Consider the following 24,793-nt stretch of genomic DNA (forward strand, 5'->3'; position numbering starts at 1 on the left):
CAGGTTACAGTAGATCTACAGACACATTTAGAGTGGAAATAATCACAGCAGTGTTTCACTGGATGATCACAGAGACTTAAACTAGAGGATGCGTTTGCTGCAGTGTGAATGCTGAGAGCTGAAACGTTCAACGAGCTGATTCAAATGTTTCAGCTGAAGGTGCAGAACTGCTGAAAGCTGAAGCGTCAAAGCTGGAAAGTAGCTGAACATCTTTAAAATGTACGTCAGAAAAAGACGACTAATGATAACATGAACTTATCAAGAATCTCAAACCATCAGTGACTTTGTTCCTCCTCTTCTGTGCCGCGTGGACGAGGAAGCTGATGTTTAGGTGCTGGGAGATGGTGGTTCCCAGAACCTGGTTTACTGTGTCCACTGGGCATGAAGATCACATGTGGTGGTTTCAGCCTGAAGCCCACCATCATCTCCAGCTGGAGGCGGTTGATGACTTTTGTAGACTTTACTCCCATCATCCCAGCTGTGCTGTGACACCAGCTCTCCCAGCTGAACGTGACTCGTGGTTTATTTCACCAAACATTCAGCGATTATAAAAACTCACTCCAGCATTGAGCTGTGAGCGTTTACATGTGGAAAATATTCTTTCAGCATAGATGCAGAAACACTGATGAGGGGAAAGTGTCAGCACCAGTTTGGAGTTGTCAGAGTTTCTCTTTCTTCCTGGTTTGATCGTCTCTGCAGCATCACTTCACTGAGCAGCTGTGGAGTTTCCTGAAAAACACTTTTGCGGTTACCGGTTATAAAATCTGACTTTTGGGGATTTCACAGGAATCCGGGAGCTTTGCAGCTCTCGCCTTATAAGGCAGGGCTGAGCGCGTGCTCCGTGCCTGTCCACGGGCTGCACGAGTGACCTGGAAGACAAACACGCAGAGGCGGAGGACACACACACGCACGCACACAGACACACAGCTCTGTCCGCTGCGCTGTTGGTGAGTACCTCTCTTCTGTCATACAAACACAAAACACGAGGAACAGCACAGAGAACACGCGTGGGACATTTCACGCTGCTAAGCTAAGCTCGCGCAACCTGAGTGTCACGTGACTCGTAACTCCGTCTGTGTCTTCCCCCTGCAGCGGCTCGCTCACCCACGCAGGCCGAACATGGAGGCTTCGTTTGCAGGTAAACGGGCTCTGGTCACCGGAGCAGGGAAAGGTAAAGGACACACGCATGCGCACGCACGCACGCACAGCGACACCAGCAGGCTGCTTTATGAACAACACCCACCTTCGTGCAAATAGTCACGGGACCGAGACTAACTCTCCTCTCATGAAACTGTTTGTTTTTAAACGAATCAACGCTTAATGTGAAGTTTCACGTGATTTCCGCTTGAGCTCGATTTACAAACACGTTTCTGAAGAGAACATTAAATGTCAGCAGTGATGCTGATTTACACTCAAACACAAAACAACCATCGTAGCTCCTGGTGTGGCCCCAAAACGGAGGCTGCTGTATAAACGTGTCCTTCACATACATCAACACTAACACGTCCTTCTGTCGGCTTCCAGCCGCGGTACAGACAGTGAGACGGTGCTGATGGAAGCGATGAAGTTACTGATTACTGTGAACTCAGCAGTGCTGGAGGAATCTGATGACACTGCACGCAGCCTGAGCCAGTGTCATCAGTGAGAAAGTGGAATAACAGGAGCTTTGTTGGTGGAACGAAGCCTAAGACATGTGTGGAGTGTGTGTGTGAGAGTGTGTGAGTGTGTGTGAGTGTGTGTGTGTGAGAGTGTGTGAGAGTGTGTGAGTGTGTGTGTGTGAGAGTGTGTGAGAGTGTGTGTGTGTGAGAGTGTGTGAGAGTGTGTGAGAGTGTGTGTGAGTGTGTGTGTGTGTGTGAGAGTGTGTGTGAGTGTGTGTGTGTGTGAGAGTGTGTGTGAGTGTGTGAGTGTGTGTGTGAGTGTGTGTGTGTGTGTGAGAGTGTGTGTGAGTGTGTGAGTGTGTGTGTGTGTGTGTGAGAGTGTGTGTGAGTGTGTGTGAGTGTGTGTGAGTGTGTGTGTGTGTGTGAGAGTGTGTGAGAGTGTGTGTGTGTGTGTGAGAGTGTGTGTGAGTGTGTGTGTGTGTGTCCACTCTAATCAGTCTTTGTGTTTATGGATTCCTGTGTCCCAGGGATTGGTAGGGCCACCGCTCTGGCTCTGGCACGCTGCGGGGCAAAGGTCATAGCGGTCACACGAACACAGGCCGATCTCAACAGCCTGGTGGAGGAGGTGATCACCCCACACGCACACCCATCTGAGGGGCCCCAGCCCTGACCATTGACCCACACAGTGGACTGTCAATCAGCATAAAACACATCTCAGGCCACTTAAAAATGACACGTATAAAAACCAACCACGTGTAAATGCACCGTTAGGGAGCCGACAGCGAGGAGCTGGAGAGGCGTGTGGGTCTGGTATCATCGTAGGTCGACCTTACAATATAAAGCACTTTGAGCTGACTGATGCTGTGATTCAGTGCTGAATAAATAAAATGTCCAAGAAGAGTCCAAAAGAAATACATTATTAAAATTATATATATGGATTATAAAAGCACAGAATTAACAAATATTTAGGAACCTTTATAAAGCCTCTTTTAAAAAAAAGTCCTAGTTCAGTTCAGTTTTATTTATAAATCACAACAGTCGTGTCAAGGTGCTTTATATTATTCAATTCAATTCATTTTTTTATTTATATAGCGCCAAATCACAACAAAAGTCGCCTCAAGGCGCTTCATAGATACAGAGAAAAACCCAACAATCATATGACCCCCTATGAGCAGCACTTTGGCGACAGTGGGAAAGAAAAACTCCCTTTTAACAGGAAGAAACCTCCAGCAGAACCAGGCTCAGGAAGGGGCGGGGCCATCTGCTGTGATTGGTTGGGGTGAGAGAAGGAAGACAGGATAAAGACATGCTGTGGAAGAGAGACAGAGATTAATAACAGATATGATTCAACACAGAGAGGTCTGTTAACACATAGTGAGTGAGAAAGGTGACTGGAAAGGAAAAACTCAATGCATCATGGGAATCCCCCGGCAGCCTACATCTATTGCAGCATAACTAAGGGAGGATTCAGGGTCACCTGGTCCAGCCCTAACTATATGCTTTAGCAAAAAGGAAAGTTTGAAGCCTAATCTTAAAAGGGAGACCCTTCAATAACACATACAGAGAAAAACCCAACAATCATATGACCCCCTATGAGCAGCACTTTGGCGACAGTGGGAAGGAAAAACTCCCTTTTAACAGGAAGAAACCTCCAGCAGAACCAGGCTCAGGGAGGGGCGGGGCCATCTGCTGTGATTGGTTGGGGTGAGAGAAGAAAGACAGGATAAAGACATGCTGTGGAAGAGAGTGTCATGTCTTTAAAAAACAGTTACATATAAAAATCCTCTTTTTGCAGAGACTTGACGTCACGTTTAGCTTTAGCTTTAGCTTTAGCTCTGTGCCTGGAAGACGTCAGAAAACCCTCACAGCTGTTTCTGTCAGCTCTCTGATGGAGCGTCTGTGATGCACAGACAAACCTGAGAGACTTTAATCGACTCTTTGCCCACAGCTTTGATCTGCACAGTGAAATTTCTTCTTTAAATCTTATTAATAACTCATCCAAACCTTTCCTGACTGTCATTAAATCAAACAGATTTCAATCAGCTGACGTTGGCTGATGACTTTAAACGCTGTTTAATGTAGTTTTCACTTGAAGTAGAATCTGCAGTATGTTCGTCATGCAAAACTACAATAATGGAGAAATTATTCTTTTCAATCTGCACGGCTAACATGAGAAGCATTAGCACAGCTGCTGTAACCTCGTCAGAGTTGTGACTGATTCAGTTCTGTTCTCATTATAAATATTTGATGTCTCTTGTCTTCTAATCCGAGTCGTCTGCTTTTGACTTCCTGTCACAGTGCGCCTCCATCACCCCGGTGTGTGTGGACCTCACAGACTGGGGGGCCACGGAGCAGGCCCTGCAGGATGTCGGCCCTGTCGACCTGCTGGTCAATAACGCTGCCTGCGCCAACCTACAGCCATTTCTGGAAGTCACACCTGACAAGTTTGAGCAGTAAAGCAAATATTCTCAACTTTCATATTTGTTGCTGAGGAAGTGCAGCCGTAAGGACGCAGCACAGGCCTGTGAGCCGGAGGCCAGAGCCTCATCATGTGCTAACCTGTCACGTTTGTTTGTCTTCCAGGGCTTTCAGTGTGAATGTGAAAGCTGTGGTGCAGGTTTCTCAGGTAAAACGAACACGGCTGCTTTATTAAACCACGGTGTTTCCTTTCTTTGGGTTTGATTTGTGGGAAATGCGTTGCTTTGAAGTTCAGCTGTGAATGAACCCGTCACAATGAGTGTTGGACAAGCTGCTTTAGAAAACGTGTGATTGGGACTTACAGTAAAACAGTTTTTTACCTCGATATTAAGAAATGTCTTGTGTAGATCTGGAAACTCCGGCTCTATATCTGTGCTTCGCCTGTGCAAAAATCTGTGCTTAAAAATGAACAGATGACATTTTGTTGCATGAATTGTTTGACGCTGATGTTATCGGTTAAGTTTTGGAAAGTTTCTATAACAAAGCTCGATGCAGATGAGCCGTTCGGTTGACCCGGCTCATTCATCCAACTGCTTCTGAAATGAGACAAAGCTCCGTCTGTTGGCAGTTAGTGGCTCGTGGTATGAAGGCCCGGGGATCGGGAGGCTCCATTGTTAATGTGTCCAGCCAGGCATCGCAGTGCGCCCTCAGAGAGCACGCCGTCTACTGTGAGGAACACATTAACAACATTTAAATGAAGAAGCCCAGTGAGGGTAACAAACTGAGCTTGTTTCTGCTCTGTGCTCAGGTGCTACCAAAGCGGCTCTGGACATGCTGAGTAAGGTGATGGCTTTAGAGCTGGGACCCCATCAGGTACATCGCTGTGCAGCTTCCACCTCACAGTTACTAATGCTAACATGGTTAGCTCAGGTGCATCTTTGTGAAAGCATTAACTGAGTCAGTGATGCCACAGTGTTAGCATTCAGTTCGTGCTGTTTATTTCTAAATGATCAGGAAATACGGGGAAAACAATATATATGCAAGAAACTGTCCAGGAAATGATTTAATGTGAATATTAATTATTCCTTGACATGACGTGTGCCTCACGTCATGTAAGGTGTTGAAAAGCATTGGAGTACTTTGATGAGACCTGACAGTGCAACACTGCATGCACATCAATGCCAGCACAGCTCACTGTGAAACACCTCCTGCAAACTCACGTAGCCTGGTGTGGTGTTGAGAGAGAGCGCAGCAGATTCATAATCACACGACATCAAAACACAGGATGTGTTCAAATCCCAGGAGAGACCCTAAGTGACCCCTCGCTCTCTGAGGACGACAGGCCTGAAAGCACAGTGTGATATGTGCAACATAGTGAAGCAGTTGTGTAAAAAGTCGCTGGTGTCAGTGGTGTTGGTGGTGTCAGTGGTGTCAGTGGTGTCGGCACCAACCTGAGACCAAAGTCCACACAGAGTTTTGTAGAGGCTGCATCTAAACTGAATCAGTTCCTGTGAACTCAACGATTACTGGGAGCAAACAATAAGACAGCAGCCAACACTAAATGAGCCGGTGTTTTAAAGCATGTGTGAGGTTTCCTACAGTGGCTTTAGGATGTTACTTTACTTACTGCTGCCTGTCCGGCTGTTAACATGAAGAAAAGTATTGGACAGTGGGATCAGGGTCGTCTGAACAAAGACTGGATCACTTTTTGGTGACTGGATTAACTCAGGTGTCGTCTTGTGTTCAGATCCGTGTGAACACCGTGAACCCCACAGTGGTGATGACGGACATGGGTCGCTTGGGCTGGAGCGATCCTGAAAAAGCCAAGAGCATGAAGTCCCGGATCCCCCTGGGCCGCTTCGCAGGTCAGTCGCAGCAGTCTTGGTCAGGTAGAACAGGGAGACGCGTCCTCTCAGATCACATCACTGTTTGTGTTCAGCTCCTGCATGCATGGAAATCTACCTAATGTGAGAGCAGTGTTACCCACAGACAGGTCACGAGTCCACACAGTGAGATCAGTTTGCATGATGAGGGTTCGGGACATAATGATAGACTCAGTCCTGCCCTCTGGTCTGCACACGTGGTGTCAGGGTTAGCTCTGTAAAGCTGAGTGTGGTGTGTGTGTCTGTGTGTGTCTGTGTGCAGAGGTGGAGGAGGTTGTGAACAGCATTTTATTCCTGCTGAGTGAAAAGAGCAGCATGATTAATGGAGTCACTCTGCCGGTGGATGGAGGCTTCCTGGCCTGCTGACCCACATCAGCCCGTCGTCCAGCTGCTCGGAGCAAAACTTCACTGTGATTGTCTCTAATATAACTGGACTCGACCAGCGAGGCACCCGAAGGATTGTTTGACCCATTGATGGAACTTGTGCTATTAAAAGATAAAAACATGCTGCTGCATTAGAATCAGTATTAAAAACAAAAACTTTAAAAATAAATTGTGGTTTGTTTGTTTTTTACTGAAATATAAATGATCACAGAGACTAAGTCACCAACTCTGGGTCCTGTTTATTTACAGCACCGCTCCACAACTGAGGCGAAGTAAGGAGCTGAGACACAGGCCTTAGTAAAGTTTAGTAACTGGTTCAAAGTGACAGAACCACTGGACACTTAGGCTACGTTCACACTGCAGGCGAAAGCACATCCAATCCGATTTTTTTTTTACCCTATGTGACCCATATATCCGATCATGGTGTGACAGTGTGAACGGCACAAATCCGATATTTTCAAATCCGATCTGGGTCACTTTCGTATGTGGTGCTGAATCCGATACATATCCGATGTTTCAGAAAGCTGCTGTTTGATGGTCATGTCGCATTAAATCCGTCTTTTACGTCACTGACACAAGACAGACGCCAATTATCAGCGCCGGAGAAGACATCGCGAACCTTCCTGGCCATCCGGTGAAACTGTTGGGAAGACAACGTTGGAGAAACGTGAACATTTTATTTGTTCTGTATAATCTGCAGATTCTGACAGAAATCTGCAACTATCCTTTGAAGCACCGCTCCTCTAAAACAGCAATAAGGATCATTATTAGGTTATCTACATTATTATGTAAATAACAAAATAACTTAAAGCAAAAATTGGGAAACGTAAAGTCCGAAGTCTTTATATTAAGGCCATCAGTCAAACACGACTGTTGCTCTGGGTCTAAACAGAGCACGTTGTGTGTGACGTCTTCTTTTGCGCATGCGGCCGCTTTGAGCGTTCACACTAGAGCGCGTTTGCTGTCGCATTTTATTTGTAGTGTGAACGAGCAGACAAAACAATCTGATCTGATCAAAAATCTGAATTGAGCATCAAGACCTGCAGAGTGAACGTAGCCTTACTAACCAGGCCGGTGTTGTGCCAAAAAGTGATTGTCTGCCAAAAACTGATTTCCGGTATTTGCCAAAAACTGATTGCTCGTATTTAAACTGCTATAAGTAACTTGTTGGGCTATAATATGTGAAACATATGTCAAATGCATCGCTTATGGATGACATAAAGTCATCTTGAGCCACAAACAACATTCGTGTAACAAGGTAGAAGCCGCAATCAGTTTTTGGCAGTGACTTTTATATAACCTTTATTTATGCAGTTAAAAAAAATCTCATTAACATTAAAAATGTCTTTTGTAAGAGTAAGTTGGCCAAGAGGACAGCAGAAACGGCAGCAAATATTACGATAGTTCTGTAAAAATATTTTAAGTGGGGATAAAGGACCGGATTGGTTATAATGTAAGTACAATAACACAGAGTTGTAAAGATACTTGAAAAACTGATAATTTTTTAATTCTCTATATAACCCCTTTGTAAACCGTGTTCACTGAAGTGTATTTACGAACATACGTAAAGATATTACACATAAAAAATACACAGAAACATTGGAAATCAGTTTTTGGCACAACACCGGTTCTGGTTATTAAATTGGTTCTTAAATGAACTCAAACATTGACGCACTGCAGGCTCTTGTAGTTGTTTCAGTGCTGCAGTAAAGAATAGCAAAGAAGAACGGAAGCCTGGACGTGTGCTGGAGAGCCTGCTGATGAAGCTGAATAAGAGCCATCATCATCATCATCATCATCATCTACAGTCAGAATGATTCATTTGGTCACTTTGATAAATGTAAACAACTAAAGGTCCAAAAGTCTTCTGTATTCTGTTAATATCTAAATAAACCTGTAAAAACAGGAGTCGTGCAGCCACTAGTTTTCCTCACAGTGTTGGTCCACGAAGCACATTTGGATATGAACACGAGGGAACGCGTCGCTGTGTGAGGAGGAAATGACGACAGGAAGCAGACTACCTTACATATACATTTGTATTTAGTATACAAAAAATTGAAATATGTCACCACACAGACATGTGAAGTAATAAAAAATAAGACAAACAGTTGAAACAAGTATACAAGTCATCTTACATTACATACGTACATGGCCAATGCATTTCATCATACAACCTCTCCTAAGAGTTACAGCGGGTCAAAGAACCAGATCCATGCAATAGTAGTAGTTTTTTTTTCTTTTGCTGTTTCTCAGCTACGTTTCGACACCTTAGCTAGGCAGGACCACACGACATGATTCAACCACACAGCTATGCCAACCAAAGACAGCGGAGCGCACTGCAGTGCTGCGTCTCGCCACACGGGGGAGACAGACACACAGCAGGACCATACAGAAATGCATTTCATAAAGGTGCAATCTGCACTGTTTGCCACGGCGACAAACCCCACGACGATTGGCCCCTTTACTGTACACTGTTAGCGACACTTCTAACTTGGACATGAGCGACTATAATCCCTTTAGTTTGAGTTGTTTTCGTTTTACGAGCTAAATATTCAGGTACATGTAGATATTCATAACGCATTCCTTTTCTGAGGATTATTCTGTACATGACTGGATGTCACTGATATTCGTGTTTTCCTTCCTTTACGTCACAGATTGTTGAAAAGTCTCGTGTTTTACTACAATACAATATGAAATAGTACCAAAAACTGGACACTAAAAAACTTGGCTTAAAACAATACTGTCTCTTATGCACTACCCCGAACCGTCTCACCGACACCGACACATGCCCGCCCACCGTGCACGCACGCAAACACACCTGTCACGCACGCATTCATGTGCTTGCGCACAAACACACACACAGAGTCTAAACAATGGGATAAATTAAGACAGAATATTTTAAGACCCATGCAAGCTCCTCCACTCCCACAGGCAGAACTCAGGCAGCAAGGTTGTACAGCCCCCGTGTGTTTGGCAAGCTCGTCTGTCACATCTTCACAGTTAAGAATAGTTACCCAAAGAAATTGACCAAGATCAGGCGACTGAAGCAAGAACACGCTGCAGGGGCCAAATAACTCTTCAACTGATCAGAGGATGCTTCTGAAAGCGAGCGAAAGGTTTGCAGGTCGACCTCTAAAGTACAGTTATGAACTCTTTTTGACTGAAACCTCCAGTTAAACCTTGTGTCTCACTGAAAATCTCTTTTTTCTCATTGGAAAGTTAAGAACGATGACACGGGGCTACGATTATGAATCTGTGGCTTTACGGAGACGAAACCGAGAGGATGAGTTCATGGTTACATGTTTATGCTGCAGCGCTGATGTGATCGTTTGGCAGGAAATCTGTCCGAACTCGACAAGTTACTGAGAGGATTGAACAGATACCAGCAGTTAGACCATCGTTACAGTCACTGTGCTCGTTAGGAACTACAGGGAGCATCTTGGGCCGTACGACCTTTCTCCAATGTGCTGTTTAGTAATGAGACACTGATCTGGCGGTATAGAGCGAACTTGAATACTTTGCCATTTTAAAGAACTTGGTTTGGATCGGGAGGCAGCACGGTGGCACGGTGGTTAGCTCTGTTGCCGCACAGCAAGAAGGTCCTGAGTTCAATTCCAACATCAGGCCGGGGTCTTTCTGTGTGGAGTTTGCATGTTCTCCCCGTGTTTGCGTGGGTTCCCTCCGGGTACTCCGGCTTCCTCCCACCGTCCAAAGACATGCAGCTTGTGGGGATAGGTTAATTGGATAATCCAAATAGCCATTAGGTGTGAATGTGCAAGTGAATGGTTGTCTGTCCCTGTGTGTTGGCCCCGCCTCTCGCCCTATGACAGCTGGGATAGGCTCCAGCGCCCCCCGCGACCCTGAAAAGGATAAGCGGAAGCGGATGGATGGATGGATGGTTTGGATCGGGAATAATCAAATGCCAATCAGGAACCAGTGAACCGAGCTGTCAGAGAGTCTAACTGCTGGTGTTTCTGTCATGTGACCAGATGTCAGGGGTGAGCTCGCTGTGCATGCTGTCAGAAATGAGGGCTGAACGAATGAAGGCAGTATTTCTTTTAATGTGCTGATCCTAGATCAGAAGCTGAGGGTAACTTCGGAGCTGAAGGCGTATTCACAGTTCATGTTCTATCTAGTCAACACTGCATTATTTCAAGCAAGCATAGGAACAAAAGAGTTTGCAGTAAGAAGATCTAGAAGTCTTTGTGAGCCCTCGTGGCAACATGACACGTGTCTATGAGTACAAAGGACAGTCATCGTCTTTCACAGAGAACCTATGAGCTTACTCTGTAATGGTTAAAAAAACTGGGTTAAATATTGGTCCTACCAATATGACTTTGAAAAAACATCGATATAAAGAAAGCAATCTCAGCAGTGCACACTCACTCTCGCTAGTTTTCTTTCTCATCCTCTCAGAGAAGTAGTGGTTGTTGTTCATGGTGACGTGGTGTAGTGTTAGCAGTGCTTCCTCCTTAGAACATGGTGCATCTCTTCCCCCTCTTCTTCACGGGTGGGGGGCAGAGCACAGCTCGGATGGCCTCGTCGAATACCGTCTTCAGGCCTCGCTGGGTCAACGCGGAGCACTCCAAGTACTTCACGGCTCCTGAGGACACACGAGGATACGCCCAGCGACATTACCCAACAGAGCACCCAGCACTCAAAGGGCCCCACAGATAACGGTCCATGCACATACTGAGTATGAATAAAGCAGGGGTCTCACACTGGAGCTGAGGGCCACTGCTGTCGTCTGAAGGATACTTTTGTGTTCAATTAATACAAAAAACAAAATTCTGAAAATGTTTTGTTTGCTTTTTTTAATTTCAAATATCATCTAGGCCCCGGGGCAGACCCAGGACACGCTGGAGAGATTATGTCTCTCGGCTGGCCCGGGAACGCCTCAGTGTCCCCCCGGATAAGCTGGAGGAGGTGGCTGGGGCTGGGGCGGTCTGGGCTTCTCTGCTCGGGCTGCTGCCCCCGCGACCCGGCAGAAGAAAATGGATGGAAATATTATTTAGCAATAACTGACTAACTGAATGGTTTCGTTGAAAGAGCAAATAAACACACTGGTCCTCTCTGTCACACACGTTCGTATTTAACAAAATACAAGTGACAGAGTTTGTGCGAGTGGCCCCCAGGCCGCGAGTTTGAGACCCCTGCAACTGTTACAGAAGGTGCGTGATCGTCTTTCCCTCCTTGACACAAGGCGAGTGCAATTCAAATCACAATATAAATATTTACTAATAATGTTTTTATTTTAAATGAAATAGTTTAATCTTGTTTTTAAACACTGTTTAAAGATGACACGCTGTCTCTACCCACTGCTCAACACAGCCACAGTTCAACTACTGGGAAGCTGAGTAACAAAACAAAGTGATTTACAAATCTCATAAACCAATACTTTATTCACAATAGAACATCTCCAAAAGGTTGTGACAGGAGCATGTTTCCATCTTTGTAGTATCTTTCTCTAACATCTGGAAACAGGAGAGCAGCTGTGGAGTTTTGTCCCGTTCTGGTCTGACAGGACTAGCTCCGCAGTCCTGGATCTTCAGTCTGAGTTATATCGAGAGAAATCACAACAACACTTGCCTCGAGGAGCTCTTCTTGTCCATCTCTTTCTGAACAGTGTGCTGACATTGGTCCATGATTTGTAGACACAGTTTGGTCCCGCCTACTTCTGAGGAACTCTTTTTATACCCAGACAGACTGATTAGTTATAATTATTATTAGTTATAAAAACGCAGCAGCAGATGGCCGCCCCTCCCTGAGCCTGGTTCTGCTGGAGGTTTCTTCCTGTTAAAAGGGAGTTTTTCCTTCCCACTGTCGCCAAAGTGCTGCTCATAGGGGGTCATATGACTGTTGGGTTTTTCCTCTGTATGTATTATTGTAGGGTCGACCTTACAATATAAAGCACCTTGAGGTCACTGTTGTTGTGATTTGGAGCGGTCTAAATACAATTAAACTGAATTGAAATTGTTCCCCCATTGTTCTTTTTAGGACCACTGAGTTTCCAGCCTGTTGTTGCGCCTGTCCCAACCTTTTTGAAACATTTGCTGTCATCAGACTCAAAATGAGTCAAGATTCTTTGTGAAATAGTTCAAAATGAAGAGTTTAAAGATTTACCAGGTTTTCTGTGTTCGATTGTGAATAAAATAGGGATTTATGAGATTTGCAAATCATTTCATTTTGTTGTTTTTAAAATGATTTTTTTTTTAATTGGAGTTAAAAATGACTTTTCTAAACGAGTTGGTCCCTGCACTAAAGCTGTGATAAGACCAGTTTCTAAATGAATAAACTAAGGAAAGGGCGTCAGTGCTTCCTTCAGTATCCACTGGAGGATGCACTGAAACATCCTTCATTAAAAAAGCAAATAATCAAAGTGGCACAGATCATTCATAAAAACAATGATGCTGCACAACAACAGTCATGCAACCACATGTATGAATCAGGATTACACAATCATAACAATCATCAACATGTTGGCATGTTGGAACAGCTCCTTGAATATTATGCTGCTGTATAAACATCTGCTTCTTATCACAGCTTTTAATAATTATATACATACCGACATACAATAATTTCATAACTGATATACAATAATCAGCCATATTTGAATTGGTCAAAGTGAATTAAAGGTTTACTACATCATCGGCTGCTTTCAGATTATAAGATTGTTGAAAGCCTTTACAAAGGCCGGAGTAACACTGGATCATCTCCTTAGTGGGACTACAACAATGGAGCAAATAATCTTCATGTGACAAGCAGAAAACTACAAACGTGGTATCTTTCTCCAGCTGTTCATACGATTCATGTGCCCACAGCATTTATAGGCTAACATTGCCTTTCCCAGCAATCCTGACACCAGCAGAGGTCTGCAGGTAGCTCGGTCCCTAACTGACATTCGTGGGTCTTTATCCTACAATATGAATTGATTTGGGTTGACAGTTACTGTAAATTGGCTCTTGAACTGGTGAGATGGATACCAGTGAGTATTGAGAGGAGGTCAGGACAAAAAGGCACATGTGGAAGTTACTTATAGTGCACTGACAGCAGATCGAGTCGACTCCTTGTGACTCCCATTCTAACAGCAACAACAACATCCCCCAGCAGATATCTGGTCACTGTTTCCTCACAGTCACTGTGGTCATGATTTCTAAATCCTCTTTAACAGTCATGTTGGAAAGTTAATAAGCTTCAAAGGTTTATAGAAGGATGTTTCATTGACAGCTGGAACTGTGTTTAATTCATGGTTCCTCACTTACACAAACATCATCCTCCGATTACGCCTTCATGCTTCTGCTCGTCAGTGTGTGGGCTGTTTCAGCACTCTGAGGCTGGATGTTCCTCAGTTTAGAGGCTGAACTCAAAGCAGCTCTAACCCAAACTAATGGACATGTTTATGTACAGGGGGGGCTGAGCACACCCTCTCCACATCTGTGTGTGTACACAGAACAAACAGCGTTATGCATTAATTAGTGAGTGAGGTTAAAAAAAGTTGGTAAAAGTATTTTTCGTTCGTGCTTTCAGTCTGAATGAAGTTCTGCTGAGCACCAGCAGCAGCTGTGAACATGTTACTGCTCTGCAGTGAATAACGAGCTCTTATTTCTCTTAAAATGTGACATTTGTCCGGTTTAAACGTTTTTTATGTTCCATTATCAGTAAAATATGAATTCATGAGATCTTTAAATCTACGCAGCCTGTTTTCATTTTCACAGCTTTTTAGGAATCGACTTTGTAAAGCGTGTTTCTGTCCACTGTGTCACACGAGCCCCTTTCCCGCCTACTCGACTGGTCTTCCATTAGAACGCTGTCGTACCTTGTCGTCATAGCAACGCGTCTGCGCGTCTCGAGACGTAATTAATATGCGACACGAACGCCACAACAAAGGTGGACGTCGAAGCAAACACATGCCTGCTACTCGGTCCGTGGCTTTCTGTCACACAGAGATCACTGCGTTGTTTTTGTAGCCATTTCCCTCGTTACAGTTTCAAAAATGGCGATTTGGACTTTCATGAACGCTACGGCCAGCCAATCAGTGGCATACAGCCTGATGACGTCACATTTAGTACCTGTTTGGATCACTTGAAATCCAAGCAGGTGCTAAAAAAGTAACTGGTACCAGGAACTATGGCCTAATGGGAAAGCCTGAAAACCGCCGAGTCACTCTGGAAAAGGGCTTTGGTGACCTCGTTTGTAGAAAGCTACATACATACTTATACTACATCGTAACAATACTTTACTACAGGGAAAGCTTGTGCATGTGGAAACCTCAGTAAGAGCAAGAATGATCAGTTTATTCAAAAATCACATGTACAGTGGGGCAAAAAAGTATTTAGTCAGCCACCGATTGTGCAAGTTCCCCCACTTAAAATGATGACAGAGGTCAGTAATTTGCACCAGAGGTACACTTCAACTGTGAGAGACAGAATGTGAAAAAAAAATCCATGAATTCACATGGTAGGATTTGTAAAGAATTTATTCGTAAATCAGGGTGGAAAATAAGTATTTGGTCACCTCAAACAAGGAAAATCCCTGGCTCTCACAGACCTGTAACGTCTTCTGTAAGAAGCTTTTCTGTCCCCCACTCGTTACCTGTATGAATGCCACCTGTTTGACCTCATCATCTGTATAAAAGACACCTGTCCACAGCCTCAACCAGTCAGACTCCAAACTCCGCCATGGCCAAGACCAAAGAGCTTTCGAAGGACACCAGGAAAAGAATTGTAGACCTGCACCAGACTGGGAAGAGTGAATCTACAATAGGCAAGCAGCTTGGTGTGAAAAAATCAACTGTGGGAGCAATCATCAGAAAATGGAAGACATACAAGACCACTGATAATCTCCCTCGATCTGGGGCTCCACGCAAGATCTCATCCCGTGGGGTCAAAATGATCATGAGAACGGTGAGCAAAGATCCCAGAACCACACGGGGGGACCTGGTGAATGACCTGCAGAGAGCTGGGACCAAAGTAACAAAGGTCACCATCAGTAGCACACTACAACGGCAGGGAATCAAATCCCGCAGTGCCAGACGTGTTCCGCTGCTGAAGCCAGTGCATGTCCAGGCCCGTCTGAAGTTTGCCAGAGAGCACATGGATGATACAGCAGAGGATTGGGAGGATGTCATGTGGTCAGATGAAACCAAAGTAGAACTTTTTGGTATAAACTCAACTCGTCGTGTTTGGAGGAAGAAGAATACTGAGTTGCATCCCAAGAACACCATACCTACTGTGAAGCATGGGGGTGGAAACATCATGCTATGGGGCTGTTTTTCTGCCAAGGGGACAGGACGACTGATCCGTGTTAAGGACAGAATGAATGGGGCCAAGTATCGTGAGATTTTGAGCCAAAACCTCCTTCCATCAGTGAGAACTTTGAAGATGAAACGAGGCTGGGTCTTCCAACATGACAATGATCCAAAACACACCGCCCGGGCAACAAAGGAGTGGCTCCGTAAGAAGCATTTGAAAGTCCTGGAGTGGCCTAGCCAGTCTCCAGACCTCAACCCCATAGAAAATCTGTGGCCGGAGTTGAAAGTCCGTGTTGCTCGGCGACAGCCCCAAAACATCACTGCTCTTGAGAAGATCTGCATGGAGGAATGGGCCAAAATACCAGCTACTGTGTGTGCAAACCTGGTAAAGACCTATAGTAAACGTTTGACCTCTGTTATTGCCAACAAAGGTTATGTTACAAAGTATTGAGTTGTATTTTTGTTATTGACCAAATACTTATTTTCCACCCTGATTTACGAATAAATTCTTTACAAATCCTACCATGTGAATTCATGGATTTTTTTTTCACATTCTGTCTCTCACAGTTGAAGTGTACCTCTGGTGCAAATTACTGACCTCTGTCATCATTTTAAGTGGGGGAACTTGCACAATCGGTGGCTGACTAAATACTTTTTTGCCCCACTGTAAGTGTGCTGAGAAGTAGAAGAAGCTACTCGTCCATAAACAGCTGGTTTCAGTTTGTCACCGTGCAGGAAGGGCAGGAAACTCATTTTAAAAGCCTTGAGGCGACTTTTGTGATTTGGTAAATAAAATTGAATTAATTAGCAACTAAAACTGAGTTTACACCTACATAAGTGAGTAAATGTGCCTGGTTATCCCACCTCTGACTAACCAATATTCTACTTCCCTCAACCCAGAAAACTGTATACACACTTTTCTTTGGATCAACTGTCACTGGTATCCAATTTAATATGTGACTTACTGAGACAACAGACAAACAACAATCATTATGTAAAGCTAAATTAAAGAAAAAACGATGCCGTTACAGCCTCACCAATCTCTCTCGCCATGGCCAGGCCCTGCGGGTAGGTGATGGGGGACAGCTTCTTGTCCCGCAGCCTCTCAATGGTGTCCTTGTCATCTCGTAGATCCAGCTTGGTGCCCACCAGAATGATGGGTGTGTTGGGGCAATGGTGTCTCACCTCAGGGTACCACTAGGGCCCCACACACACAACCACACACAGATGTGTACATATGGATATACAAAAGACAAAGTCAGTGAGAGAGGAGAAAGAGAAGAGTCAGCTGGAGGCGGTGGAAGAACATCATGAGCCTTTCCACAGTGACAACAAACTGAGTTGTGGCTACAGAAAACATTGTTATTAAGTTTGAATGAAGGCATAGCTGCATGAACACAAGACATCCTCAGGCAAAGAAACCTCCAATCACATCACACGATGGGACAATCCCGTCAGAAACAGAGACTCTACAGAGGGACCCGACCTCGTGAAAAGTGTGGTTTCACACGAGAGCGTCTCATGATGCTCAGCAGATCAAACCACAGCCGGCCGCTCCCTCTGCAGAGTGTTTGCACTCGCTCAGGCCTCAGCCTACAACGTGTGTCTGCGCTCCACGTCCTGCTGGAGTAACATCAAATCCAGACCATTGTAAGCTGAGGACTGAGCAGGTGAGATAAACCAGGTGGAGCCAAAGATGTGCCTCCTTGTGGTCAGACTCGGCGTGAAAGGGGGGAAAGGAGGGGACGGGGTGGACGGTCAGCGTACTGACCTTAGCTCGGACGTTCTCAAAGGAGGCCGGACTGACCAGGGAGAAGCATATCAAGAACACATCCTGGGAGAGAACCAGAGACATCGCTAGTTGAGAGTGAGATCAGTGTGTGTGTGTGTGTGTGTGTGTGAGTGTGAGTGTGAGTGTGTGTGTGTGTGTGAGTGTGTGAGTGTGTGTGTGTGTGTGTGAGTGTGTGTGTGTGTGTGTGTGTGTGAGTGTGTGAGAGTGTAAAACCACCACAAGAAATCAGCTTTATTTGAAGTCTTCGACACTTATTAAAAGTCACAACACAAAGGGCTCAGAGAGGCGTGGTTCTGCTTCATATTGTTTGTTCAAAGACATTTTAATAGACCGAGGACGTCCAGGACAGACTCCGCCTCTCGCCTTATGGCAGCAGGGATAGGCTGCGACCACTGCAAGCCTAAACCGGATAAGACAGTGGATGAATGTTTGGTACTTATCTACACAAGAAGTGGTTATCAACACAGTGGGCAAATATACACAGCACTCCCTCGTTTATCGCGGGAGGTACGTTCTAAAAATAACCCGCGATAGGTGAAATCTACGAAGTAGGCAGCTTCATTTCTTACAGTTATTACAGATTAATGTTAAGGCTGTAACTGCACACTTTATACACTCAGACAGGCAGAAACATCTTCACACGTTTCTCTCTTGTTTAAACTCAAGTCCAGTATTATAGGATGAAACCAAAGACGCGCAGGTGACGACGTTTTCATCGACATCGTTGTGTTTGTTGGGGAGAAAACGTACAAACATACAGTGCAGCAGAGTCACGCTGCTGGGATCGAAGATTTATGTAACTTTGACAAGCTGAACGCACTCTGTCCTGGACAGGAGACACGGCGGATGATCTGATATCCTCGTGTTGGTGTTGTTCCCAGATCATCATGAAAATGTTGTTCCAGGTCCAACATTGCAAGTGACCAATCACATTATTGTGACGTTATTCTTTTGCGCACCAACCCATTCGTGCATTTATGAAATTCCAATGTTGCAAGGACAATATCAATTCTGCTTAGCGTTTATTAAAGGGTTAGGGTCCGTTGATCGGCGGACAGAGGCGGTTTCTCGCAGCTTAAGTACAGTTTTTTGTTTTACGCCGGTTTTTCCCGAAGTCGCAAAAGTATGACATCACAACATCCTGATTGGTCACTTGCAATGTTGATCCTGGAACAACCTTTAGTATGATGATCTGGGAACAACACCAACACGAGGATATCAGATCGTGCAGACACGGCACGAGACTGATTGACAGTGGTCTACAGCCAATCAGGAGAGAGAACACAATGCGCTGTAATAAAAAAAATAATTTAAAAAGCAAAATTGCACAAAAAAAACCCAAAACAAACTGAAACAGCGAGGCCATGATAGGTGAACCGCGTTATAGCGAGGGAGCACTGTGCATGAAAACCTTCCCTTGAACCGGAGCCCCGCCCACACGTGCGCTACTTTGGTAACTGTAGCTTTTCCTCAGTGTTTTTCAGTGTTTTTCATACACAAGTAAATCCCCATTTTTATAAACACACGGCTTCTTAAAGCCCAGGCTGAACGCTTTCAGGAACCATGTTCTGCTCGTGCACTTGGTGAAGGAAAATGTTGATTTCCTCTTGGACATCAAAGGCGTGCGCCGTTATCTCCTGTTTTGATGTCAGACCGTGCTGACCAACGTTTCTCCGCCTGTTTTCTCGTCATCCCAGTGTTTGACATCATTTTTAGCTTTTCACGCGGACAGAGATATGAAAGTGAAAATCCCTGTTTGACTCAGTGCCTCGGTGCATAATCGCCTCCCAGATCATCCTTCTGGCCGTTTCCAGGCAGCTTCCACCTGCTATTTCTGGATCGCTCCAGAAGTTCTGTTGTGCCCACACTGCACAGGCTTCATCAGACTTCAAATCCAATTCTTCTTCAAACTAGCCTGAATTTCACGTGACGGACTGTCGTTGTTGATGAGAGCTGGCAGTTTGCACTTACAGAGTCAGCAGCTTTAAAGCCGAACACGCTGCATGCTGGAGGAGCTCGCTCATACACCCTGGGGTGTCTGGGGGAGCAGATCTACCCTGCGCCCGTGCACAACGCAGTGAAAATGGTGGCGTTTCTTTGCTCACTAACTGGATAACCTGCCACAACAATCAAGATGACGGACTGCCAGAGTTCCAGCATGCACTGCAGACGGGGAAGGGAAGCAGCTGCTAATCTTGAATGGGAGAACAGCCTTTTCCTCACACCGTGTACATCTGAACATAACCATCTGAACTGGTGAGTGCAGTTTGGACTTAAATCATTTGTAATTTAAGGCAAACAGTTTTCATATTAAATGAATAAACTGATAAATGTTGAGGTCTACAAAGCATTGCAGCATCCTTCGTGCATTAACCACCTTCCCTTACTCGCTCATCTAAACAGGTCACACAACAGAGAGCTCGGTTCAGTCACGTATCTGCGGCGTGCTGTGAGTGTGGGAGGAAAGAGTAGGAGTACCGTCTGTGGGTAAGACAGTGGTCTGAGCCTGTCGTAGTCCTCCTGTCCTGCTGTATCCCACAGACCCAGATTCACTGGTTTCCCATCCACCATCACGTTGGCAGAGTAGTTGTCAAAGCTGCAGGAAGTTGGACAGCACACTGAGTAAAAAGCAGCTGAGACTACTGACAGAGTAGTGTGATTACTCCTAAACAACAGAACTACATGACTGCGTAGATAAGGGTTGGTAAATATTTAAGGAAGCTTTTTCTCCTCCAAGTCTACTTTTTGGTGTTGCATGACTATATTTGATAAAAGCTTTTAAAGGAGAGAATGAAATTTAAGGGACAGCAAACAGTCCTGAGCTGAACTGGGAGCTCCTCATTCAGCCCAGTGCTCACTGGGCTCTCAGGTATCAGGTGGGTCCAGCACTTTGAAACTGAATTACTCCACTAACTCTAATTTGATATGAACTGGTTTCCAACCTATGGGATGGATGCTGTTCACACTAAAGAGCCAGTTGGCTCAGTTTAACACGACTGATGCAGATATTTGAAAAACAGGATTTAAGGAACTTTTCTGGGCTTGGCACAGTCGTCATGATTATTTTGTTATGCTGGTTTAAAAATGTAACATTTGTGTCACGACGTAGCTGATAAACACCAAAATATCTTAACAGCTTAAAATTTAAAAAGTTAAAAAAGCATTAAGGAGTTTACATAACATCAGTCTGTTTGATTTGCAATATTAAATATGTAAATACTACAAATATCATCCATTGATAAGCACGTATAGTTTCTCAGTGTGCAGAACTGTGCAGCACATCCACAGCTCGCTGAATGAGCGATATCTTTTATTTAATCTGATTCGACATTCATTCGTCTCTTTATTGTCAACTAAGGTCTTGTAGGAGAGCAGCTGTATTATTATTATTATAATTATTATTAAACCCTGAAACCTTTAGACAGCACAGTGTCTCTGACAGAGCGCTCAGCCCTACAGCGTTCGATGGTGGTGTGGTGAGAGCATGAGGAGTGTTGGGGTTACTCACACAGTGGGGATGTATTCACCGGGGAAGGCATTGGTGGTGTAACTAATCAGCAGACAGGTCTTACCCACAGCCCTGAGGAAGTGACAGCAGAGGATCCAGAATTAGGCTGCAGCTCCACTCTCATACAAACCTGAGCGTAAACAGGCCACATGTATGTGTGAGCACAATGAGGCCTCTATCCGCTTTCAGCTGAGCGCCACACACACACTGGCCTACATACATGTTGCCTAGGGACACAGTAGCCTTCTATGGTAGCCACGCGCGCACACACACACACACACACATACACACTCTTATATCCTTGTGGGGACATCTCATGGACATGATGCAACCATCAAAGATGAATGGCTAACCCTAACCATAACCTAATGGTAACCCTGACACTAGAACAGCACGAGTAAAACCACATTTTGAGTCTCAAAAATGCCTTCAGACTTCAGTTCAATTTTATTTATATAGCGCCAAATCACAACAAAAGTCGCCTCAAGGCGCTTCATAGATACAGAGAAAACCCAACAATCATATGACCCCCTATGAGCAGCACTTTGGCGACAGTGGGAAGGAAAAACTCTCTTTTAACAGGAAGAAACCTCCGGCAGAACCAGGCTCAGGGAGGGGCGGGGCCATCTGCTGTGATTGGTTGGGGTGAGAGAAGAAAGTAAGCGAGTATAGTAAGCTTCCAATTTTTGGTCCCCACAAAGACGTTCATACCTGTCCACACAGTTACTCGCACACACAGCCCACCTCCCCTCTGCTCACAGGCCCACAGCACCCCTCCCCTCCCACTCGAGCCACTCGATGCTACTGGTGGCGGCGTGGATGAGCATTGGCTGGCTGCTCATGCATGACTCATGAGCGATTCTGTGTGCTCGTCTCCACAGACATGACCAACAGCAGTGACACACGGTGGCAAAATGTGTGACTGATATGAGAGTGGTTTGAGGTCAGTGGGTCTGTTTGGTCAGAAGGGAAACACTGACACTTACAGCTGCTTCATTAGTCAGTTTCAGTGGTTACGACTATTCTTCAGAAGATCGAGCGGCTCATCCACTGATCTAAACACTGGTGTGTGATCCCCAGCTCATCCAGGCTGTCCTTGGGCAGCACACAAAACACAAAGATCTACGTGACTGTGTCACAGATACAAGAGAACTGCATAAATAAGGAATTACAGCTACAGTGAGATGAACTACCCGCTGTACAGGAGAGAAAGCATGCAGGAACAACATGCAAAGTTCAAAACCAGGACTTTGTTGCTGTGAGGCAGCAGTGCTGACCACTGTACCACCGTGACACCCACTGAGGTGGAGATGTCAAGCAGAACCCGTCTCCTGGAAAATATGCAAAGCCTTTGCTTTCACTTCCAGACCTCTGGACTCACACAGTACGTCTCTCAATCACACCTGTTTCACTCAAAACACACAAATGGTTCAGGTTTGCTCTGCGTCGCACAAACTGCAGCTGTAAGATGTGCACGCTTCAACGTCAATTCAGTTTTATTTATGTAGCACCAAAGCACAACAAAACAAGGAAAAACCCTGCAAAAAGGTCACACATGAGTGAGTTTAAACGTCTCCAAACAGATCCACAGGAACAGGAAGTTGAAACAACTGCAGGGAAACAGAGATGCTGTTACACAAACACACACAGTGCTACACGTTCAGATGCACAGCAGTGAATGCACAGGTGCTGGTAACACCACATCCCTGCTCCGACACTGAAGCAGCGAACCTGCTGCCGTTCACTTCATTACGTCCCTGCGTGCTACTGTCAGCGTGGGTCAAATGACGTGAACGGCATCAGGTAACAATCTGTTCACGTTCTGAAGACACCAAACGCACAGCTAGCAGCATCTGTACAGTCTGTGTTAAAGCTGTTTGTGGCAGCTGATAAGAAAAACACACATTTTTATATCCCGCCCACCTCGTAAACAGCCTCATCGCACATAACAGCAGGTTCCTGTTAGAAACAGCTTTCTGAGCCCTGCGGTGATCTCAGCGACACTGTCAGGGCTGTGTGACGTTTAAAGTCAGTGGATGCATCACAAAGATGCAAGTATCCACCGCGGGGTCACGCTTTGATTGCGAATGCTCAACCTGTCACTGTCACGCTGTAGCTCTTTGATTCCTCACATTAGCCGGGCACGGCGGCTCAGTAGCAGACACAGGTGTATTCTTCCTGGTGACTGCGTTGGGCTTTGTGATGTCATCAGTATAACTTGACACCTGTGAGGTGAGACTAGATTAAACTGCTGAGCATCATTTCCACAGACTTGGGTGAAACTGGAGGTCTTTTCCTGGTGGCCATTAGAAGTAATGCATCTCTAAGGTGCCATTGCTTTTCACACCCAGAAGCTACTGCCATCTTTACTTACAGTCTGTGCTTCTAAAGTGAAAAAAAGACTATTTAAAGAATTTTTAAATGACATTTATATAATTTTGCTGCATTTTTTTTAAACTTTTGCTACAAATCCAAGACAGCCTGTTTCTCTACAAGTCAAAGACTCACACTTGTGCAGGCTGTGGCACATTTAGCTCAGATCTGGTCAGAAAGAGCCATAAAACCAGTGCAGCTGTTCGGAAATATCCGGCTTATTTCGCCTAAGCCCTCGAGGTTAAAAATTCAGCAACTGGACGATGTTTTAAAAGTTGCTGAATGTGTGTTAAAGAAGCGTGATCTCAGTAATGAGCAATAATAAGTGAGACTGGGACTCCTGCAGTGACCGAGCGGCCCCAGCTCCCTCTGGAGGCAGGCGAGGACTTGAAAGGTAAACTGTGTTGTAGGTTGGACTGCTCCCGTGTGTCTGCACACACCGTGCTGTAAACACGGTGTGTGCAGACAGCAGCGCTGACATTGAACATTTGCATTCTTTTATTTCCCCATTTTGCCTTTGATGATAAAAAGACCTTTGGCCGCTCCTGATGTTTGTAAGAACTGATATGAGTGCCGGCGGCTTTAATCAGCGGCCACTAATCATATTAGCGTTTCCAAACGGCGCGGCGCACTCTCGCAGCAGACTTCAGTGCACATGCCGCTGGGTGGGATCTGGATGCAGTAGGAGCAGAATTAGGGCAGCGGGGCCTGCTGCTTGCCACTGACAGGGCCACAAATTCCTTAGCGTGCATCAGCACTTCAGCCCGCCTTCAATGGCCTACCAGGCGTGTAGGTGTTCCCGCAGCATCTCGATGCTCCGCTCCTGCCTTTGGATGAAGACGTGATCACACGCAGATGCCCGTGGAGCTGTATCTGAGAAAGACAGGCGACCGACGGATCGCCGAGCCCCAGCCCCTTTTCACTACATAGCATCCTCCCATCATCCATCCATCAGTGGATGCATCACTGAGCCCCACATGACAAATGTGCCGTTTCTGTGAGCGTGCTCTTACCCGTCGCCGACCACCACACACTTAATCGCCTGCATTTGGACAGCAGCTGGAGGCTTTCAGGGAGCCGGCGCTGGGAGTTCACCGATCCGACAGTAAGCGCTGAGGTCTCGCACGAGAACAGCGGGCCAGTCCGCTCAGCGATGGAGCCGCAGTGAAAAGGGTCGATGACGAGCAGTTACGACAGTCTCCGAGAAGTGCCGAGCGTTCTTAAAGGGACAGAGGTGGAACAGAAGAACGCCAGTAGACGAAGAGATGGTTCGCTCCGATCACTTCCGCCATCGCTACATGCTAGCAGCTATGCTACTTACGTTACATGAACAACGTTAAGTTATAAAGACAGCTAGTACAGGGTAATTCACGTGACTGAGCACAAAGATATTTAGTTTAACCCCGTCGGACAATCCTGAGCTAAGCCTCGTGAAATGTGTGTCCGCTGCCTTCATAAATATTTAGAAACGCAGACCGGAAACGTACTTAATCGCCAGATTGTGGAAACGTTTAGAATTGATCATATTCGATATACTCGATTTAAAAGAAATGTGTCTTGTACAAGTGGAAACTTTCAATTGATAAA

The 24,793-nt window shown here is 45.4% G+C and overlaps 2 protein-coding genes across 4 annotated transcripts; one reads left to right on the top strand and one right to left on the bottom strand.

Moving 5' to 3' along the window:
• The first annotated feature begins 697 nt into the window (after window positions 1-697).
• On the top strand, window positions 698-6,452 carry dcxr (dicarbonyl/L-xylulose reductase). 2 transcript variants are annotated; one of them, XM_035912453.2, is made up of 9 exons: window positions 698-947; window positions 1,093-1,138; window positions 2,126-2,223; window positions 3,897-4,051; window positions 4,182-4,224; window positions 4,645-4,744; window positions 4,825-4,889; window positions 5,764-5,881; window positions 6,162-6,452. In XM_035912453.2, exons 2-9 carry the CDS (start codon window positions 1,120-1,122, stop codon window positions 6,263-6,265), a joined length of 702 nt encoding a protein of 233 aa, XP_035768346.1. In that variant the 5' UTR covers window positions 698-947; window positions 1,093-1,119; the 3' UTR covers window positions 6,266-6,452. The 2 variants fall into 2 exon arrangements, with proteins under 2 accessions (XP_035768346.1, XP_006801701.1); XM_006801638.3 differs by having other exon boundaries at window positions 700-947; window positions 1,093-1,171.
• Window positions 6,453-8,301: 1,849 nt separating this feature from the next.
• rac3b (Rac family small GTPase 3b) lies at window positions 8,302-24,410 on the bottom strand. 2 transcript variants are annotated; one of them, XM_006801639.3, is made up of 6 exons: window positions 24,220-24,408; window positions 20,834-20,905; window positions 19,804-19,921; window positions 17,305-17,367; window positions 16,571-16,730; window positions 8,302-10,886 (listed from the first exon to the last, which is right to left on the bottom strand). In XM_006801639.3, exons 1-6 carry the CDS (start codon window positions 24,252-24,254, stop codon window positions 10,756-10,758), a joined length of 579 nt encoding a protein of 192 aa, XP_006801702.1. In that variant the 5' UTR covers window positions 24,255-24,408; the 3' UTR covers window positions 8,302-10,755. The 2 variants fall into 2 exon arrangements, with proteins under 2 accessions (XP_006801702.1, XP_006801703.1); XM_006801640.3 differs by lacking the exon at window positions 17,305-17,367 and having other exon boundaries at window positions 24,220-24,410.
• Between the last annotated feature and the right edge of the window lie 383 nt (window positions 24,411-24,793).

Source organism: Neolamprologus brichardi, unplaced genomic scaffold (assembly GCF_056152115.1).
Source record: "Neolamprologus brichardi isolate AB-2024 unplaced genomic scaffold, ASM5615211v1 NODE_ptg000038l+_length_1369362_cov_1, whole genome shotgun sequence".
NCBI lineage: Eukaryota > Metazoa > Chordata > Actinopteri > Cichliformes > Cichlidae > Neolamprologus > Neolamprologus brichardi.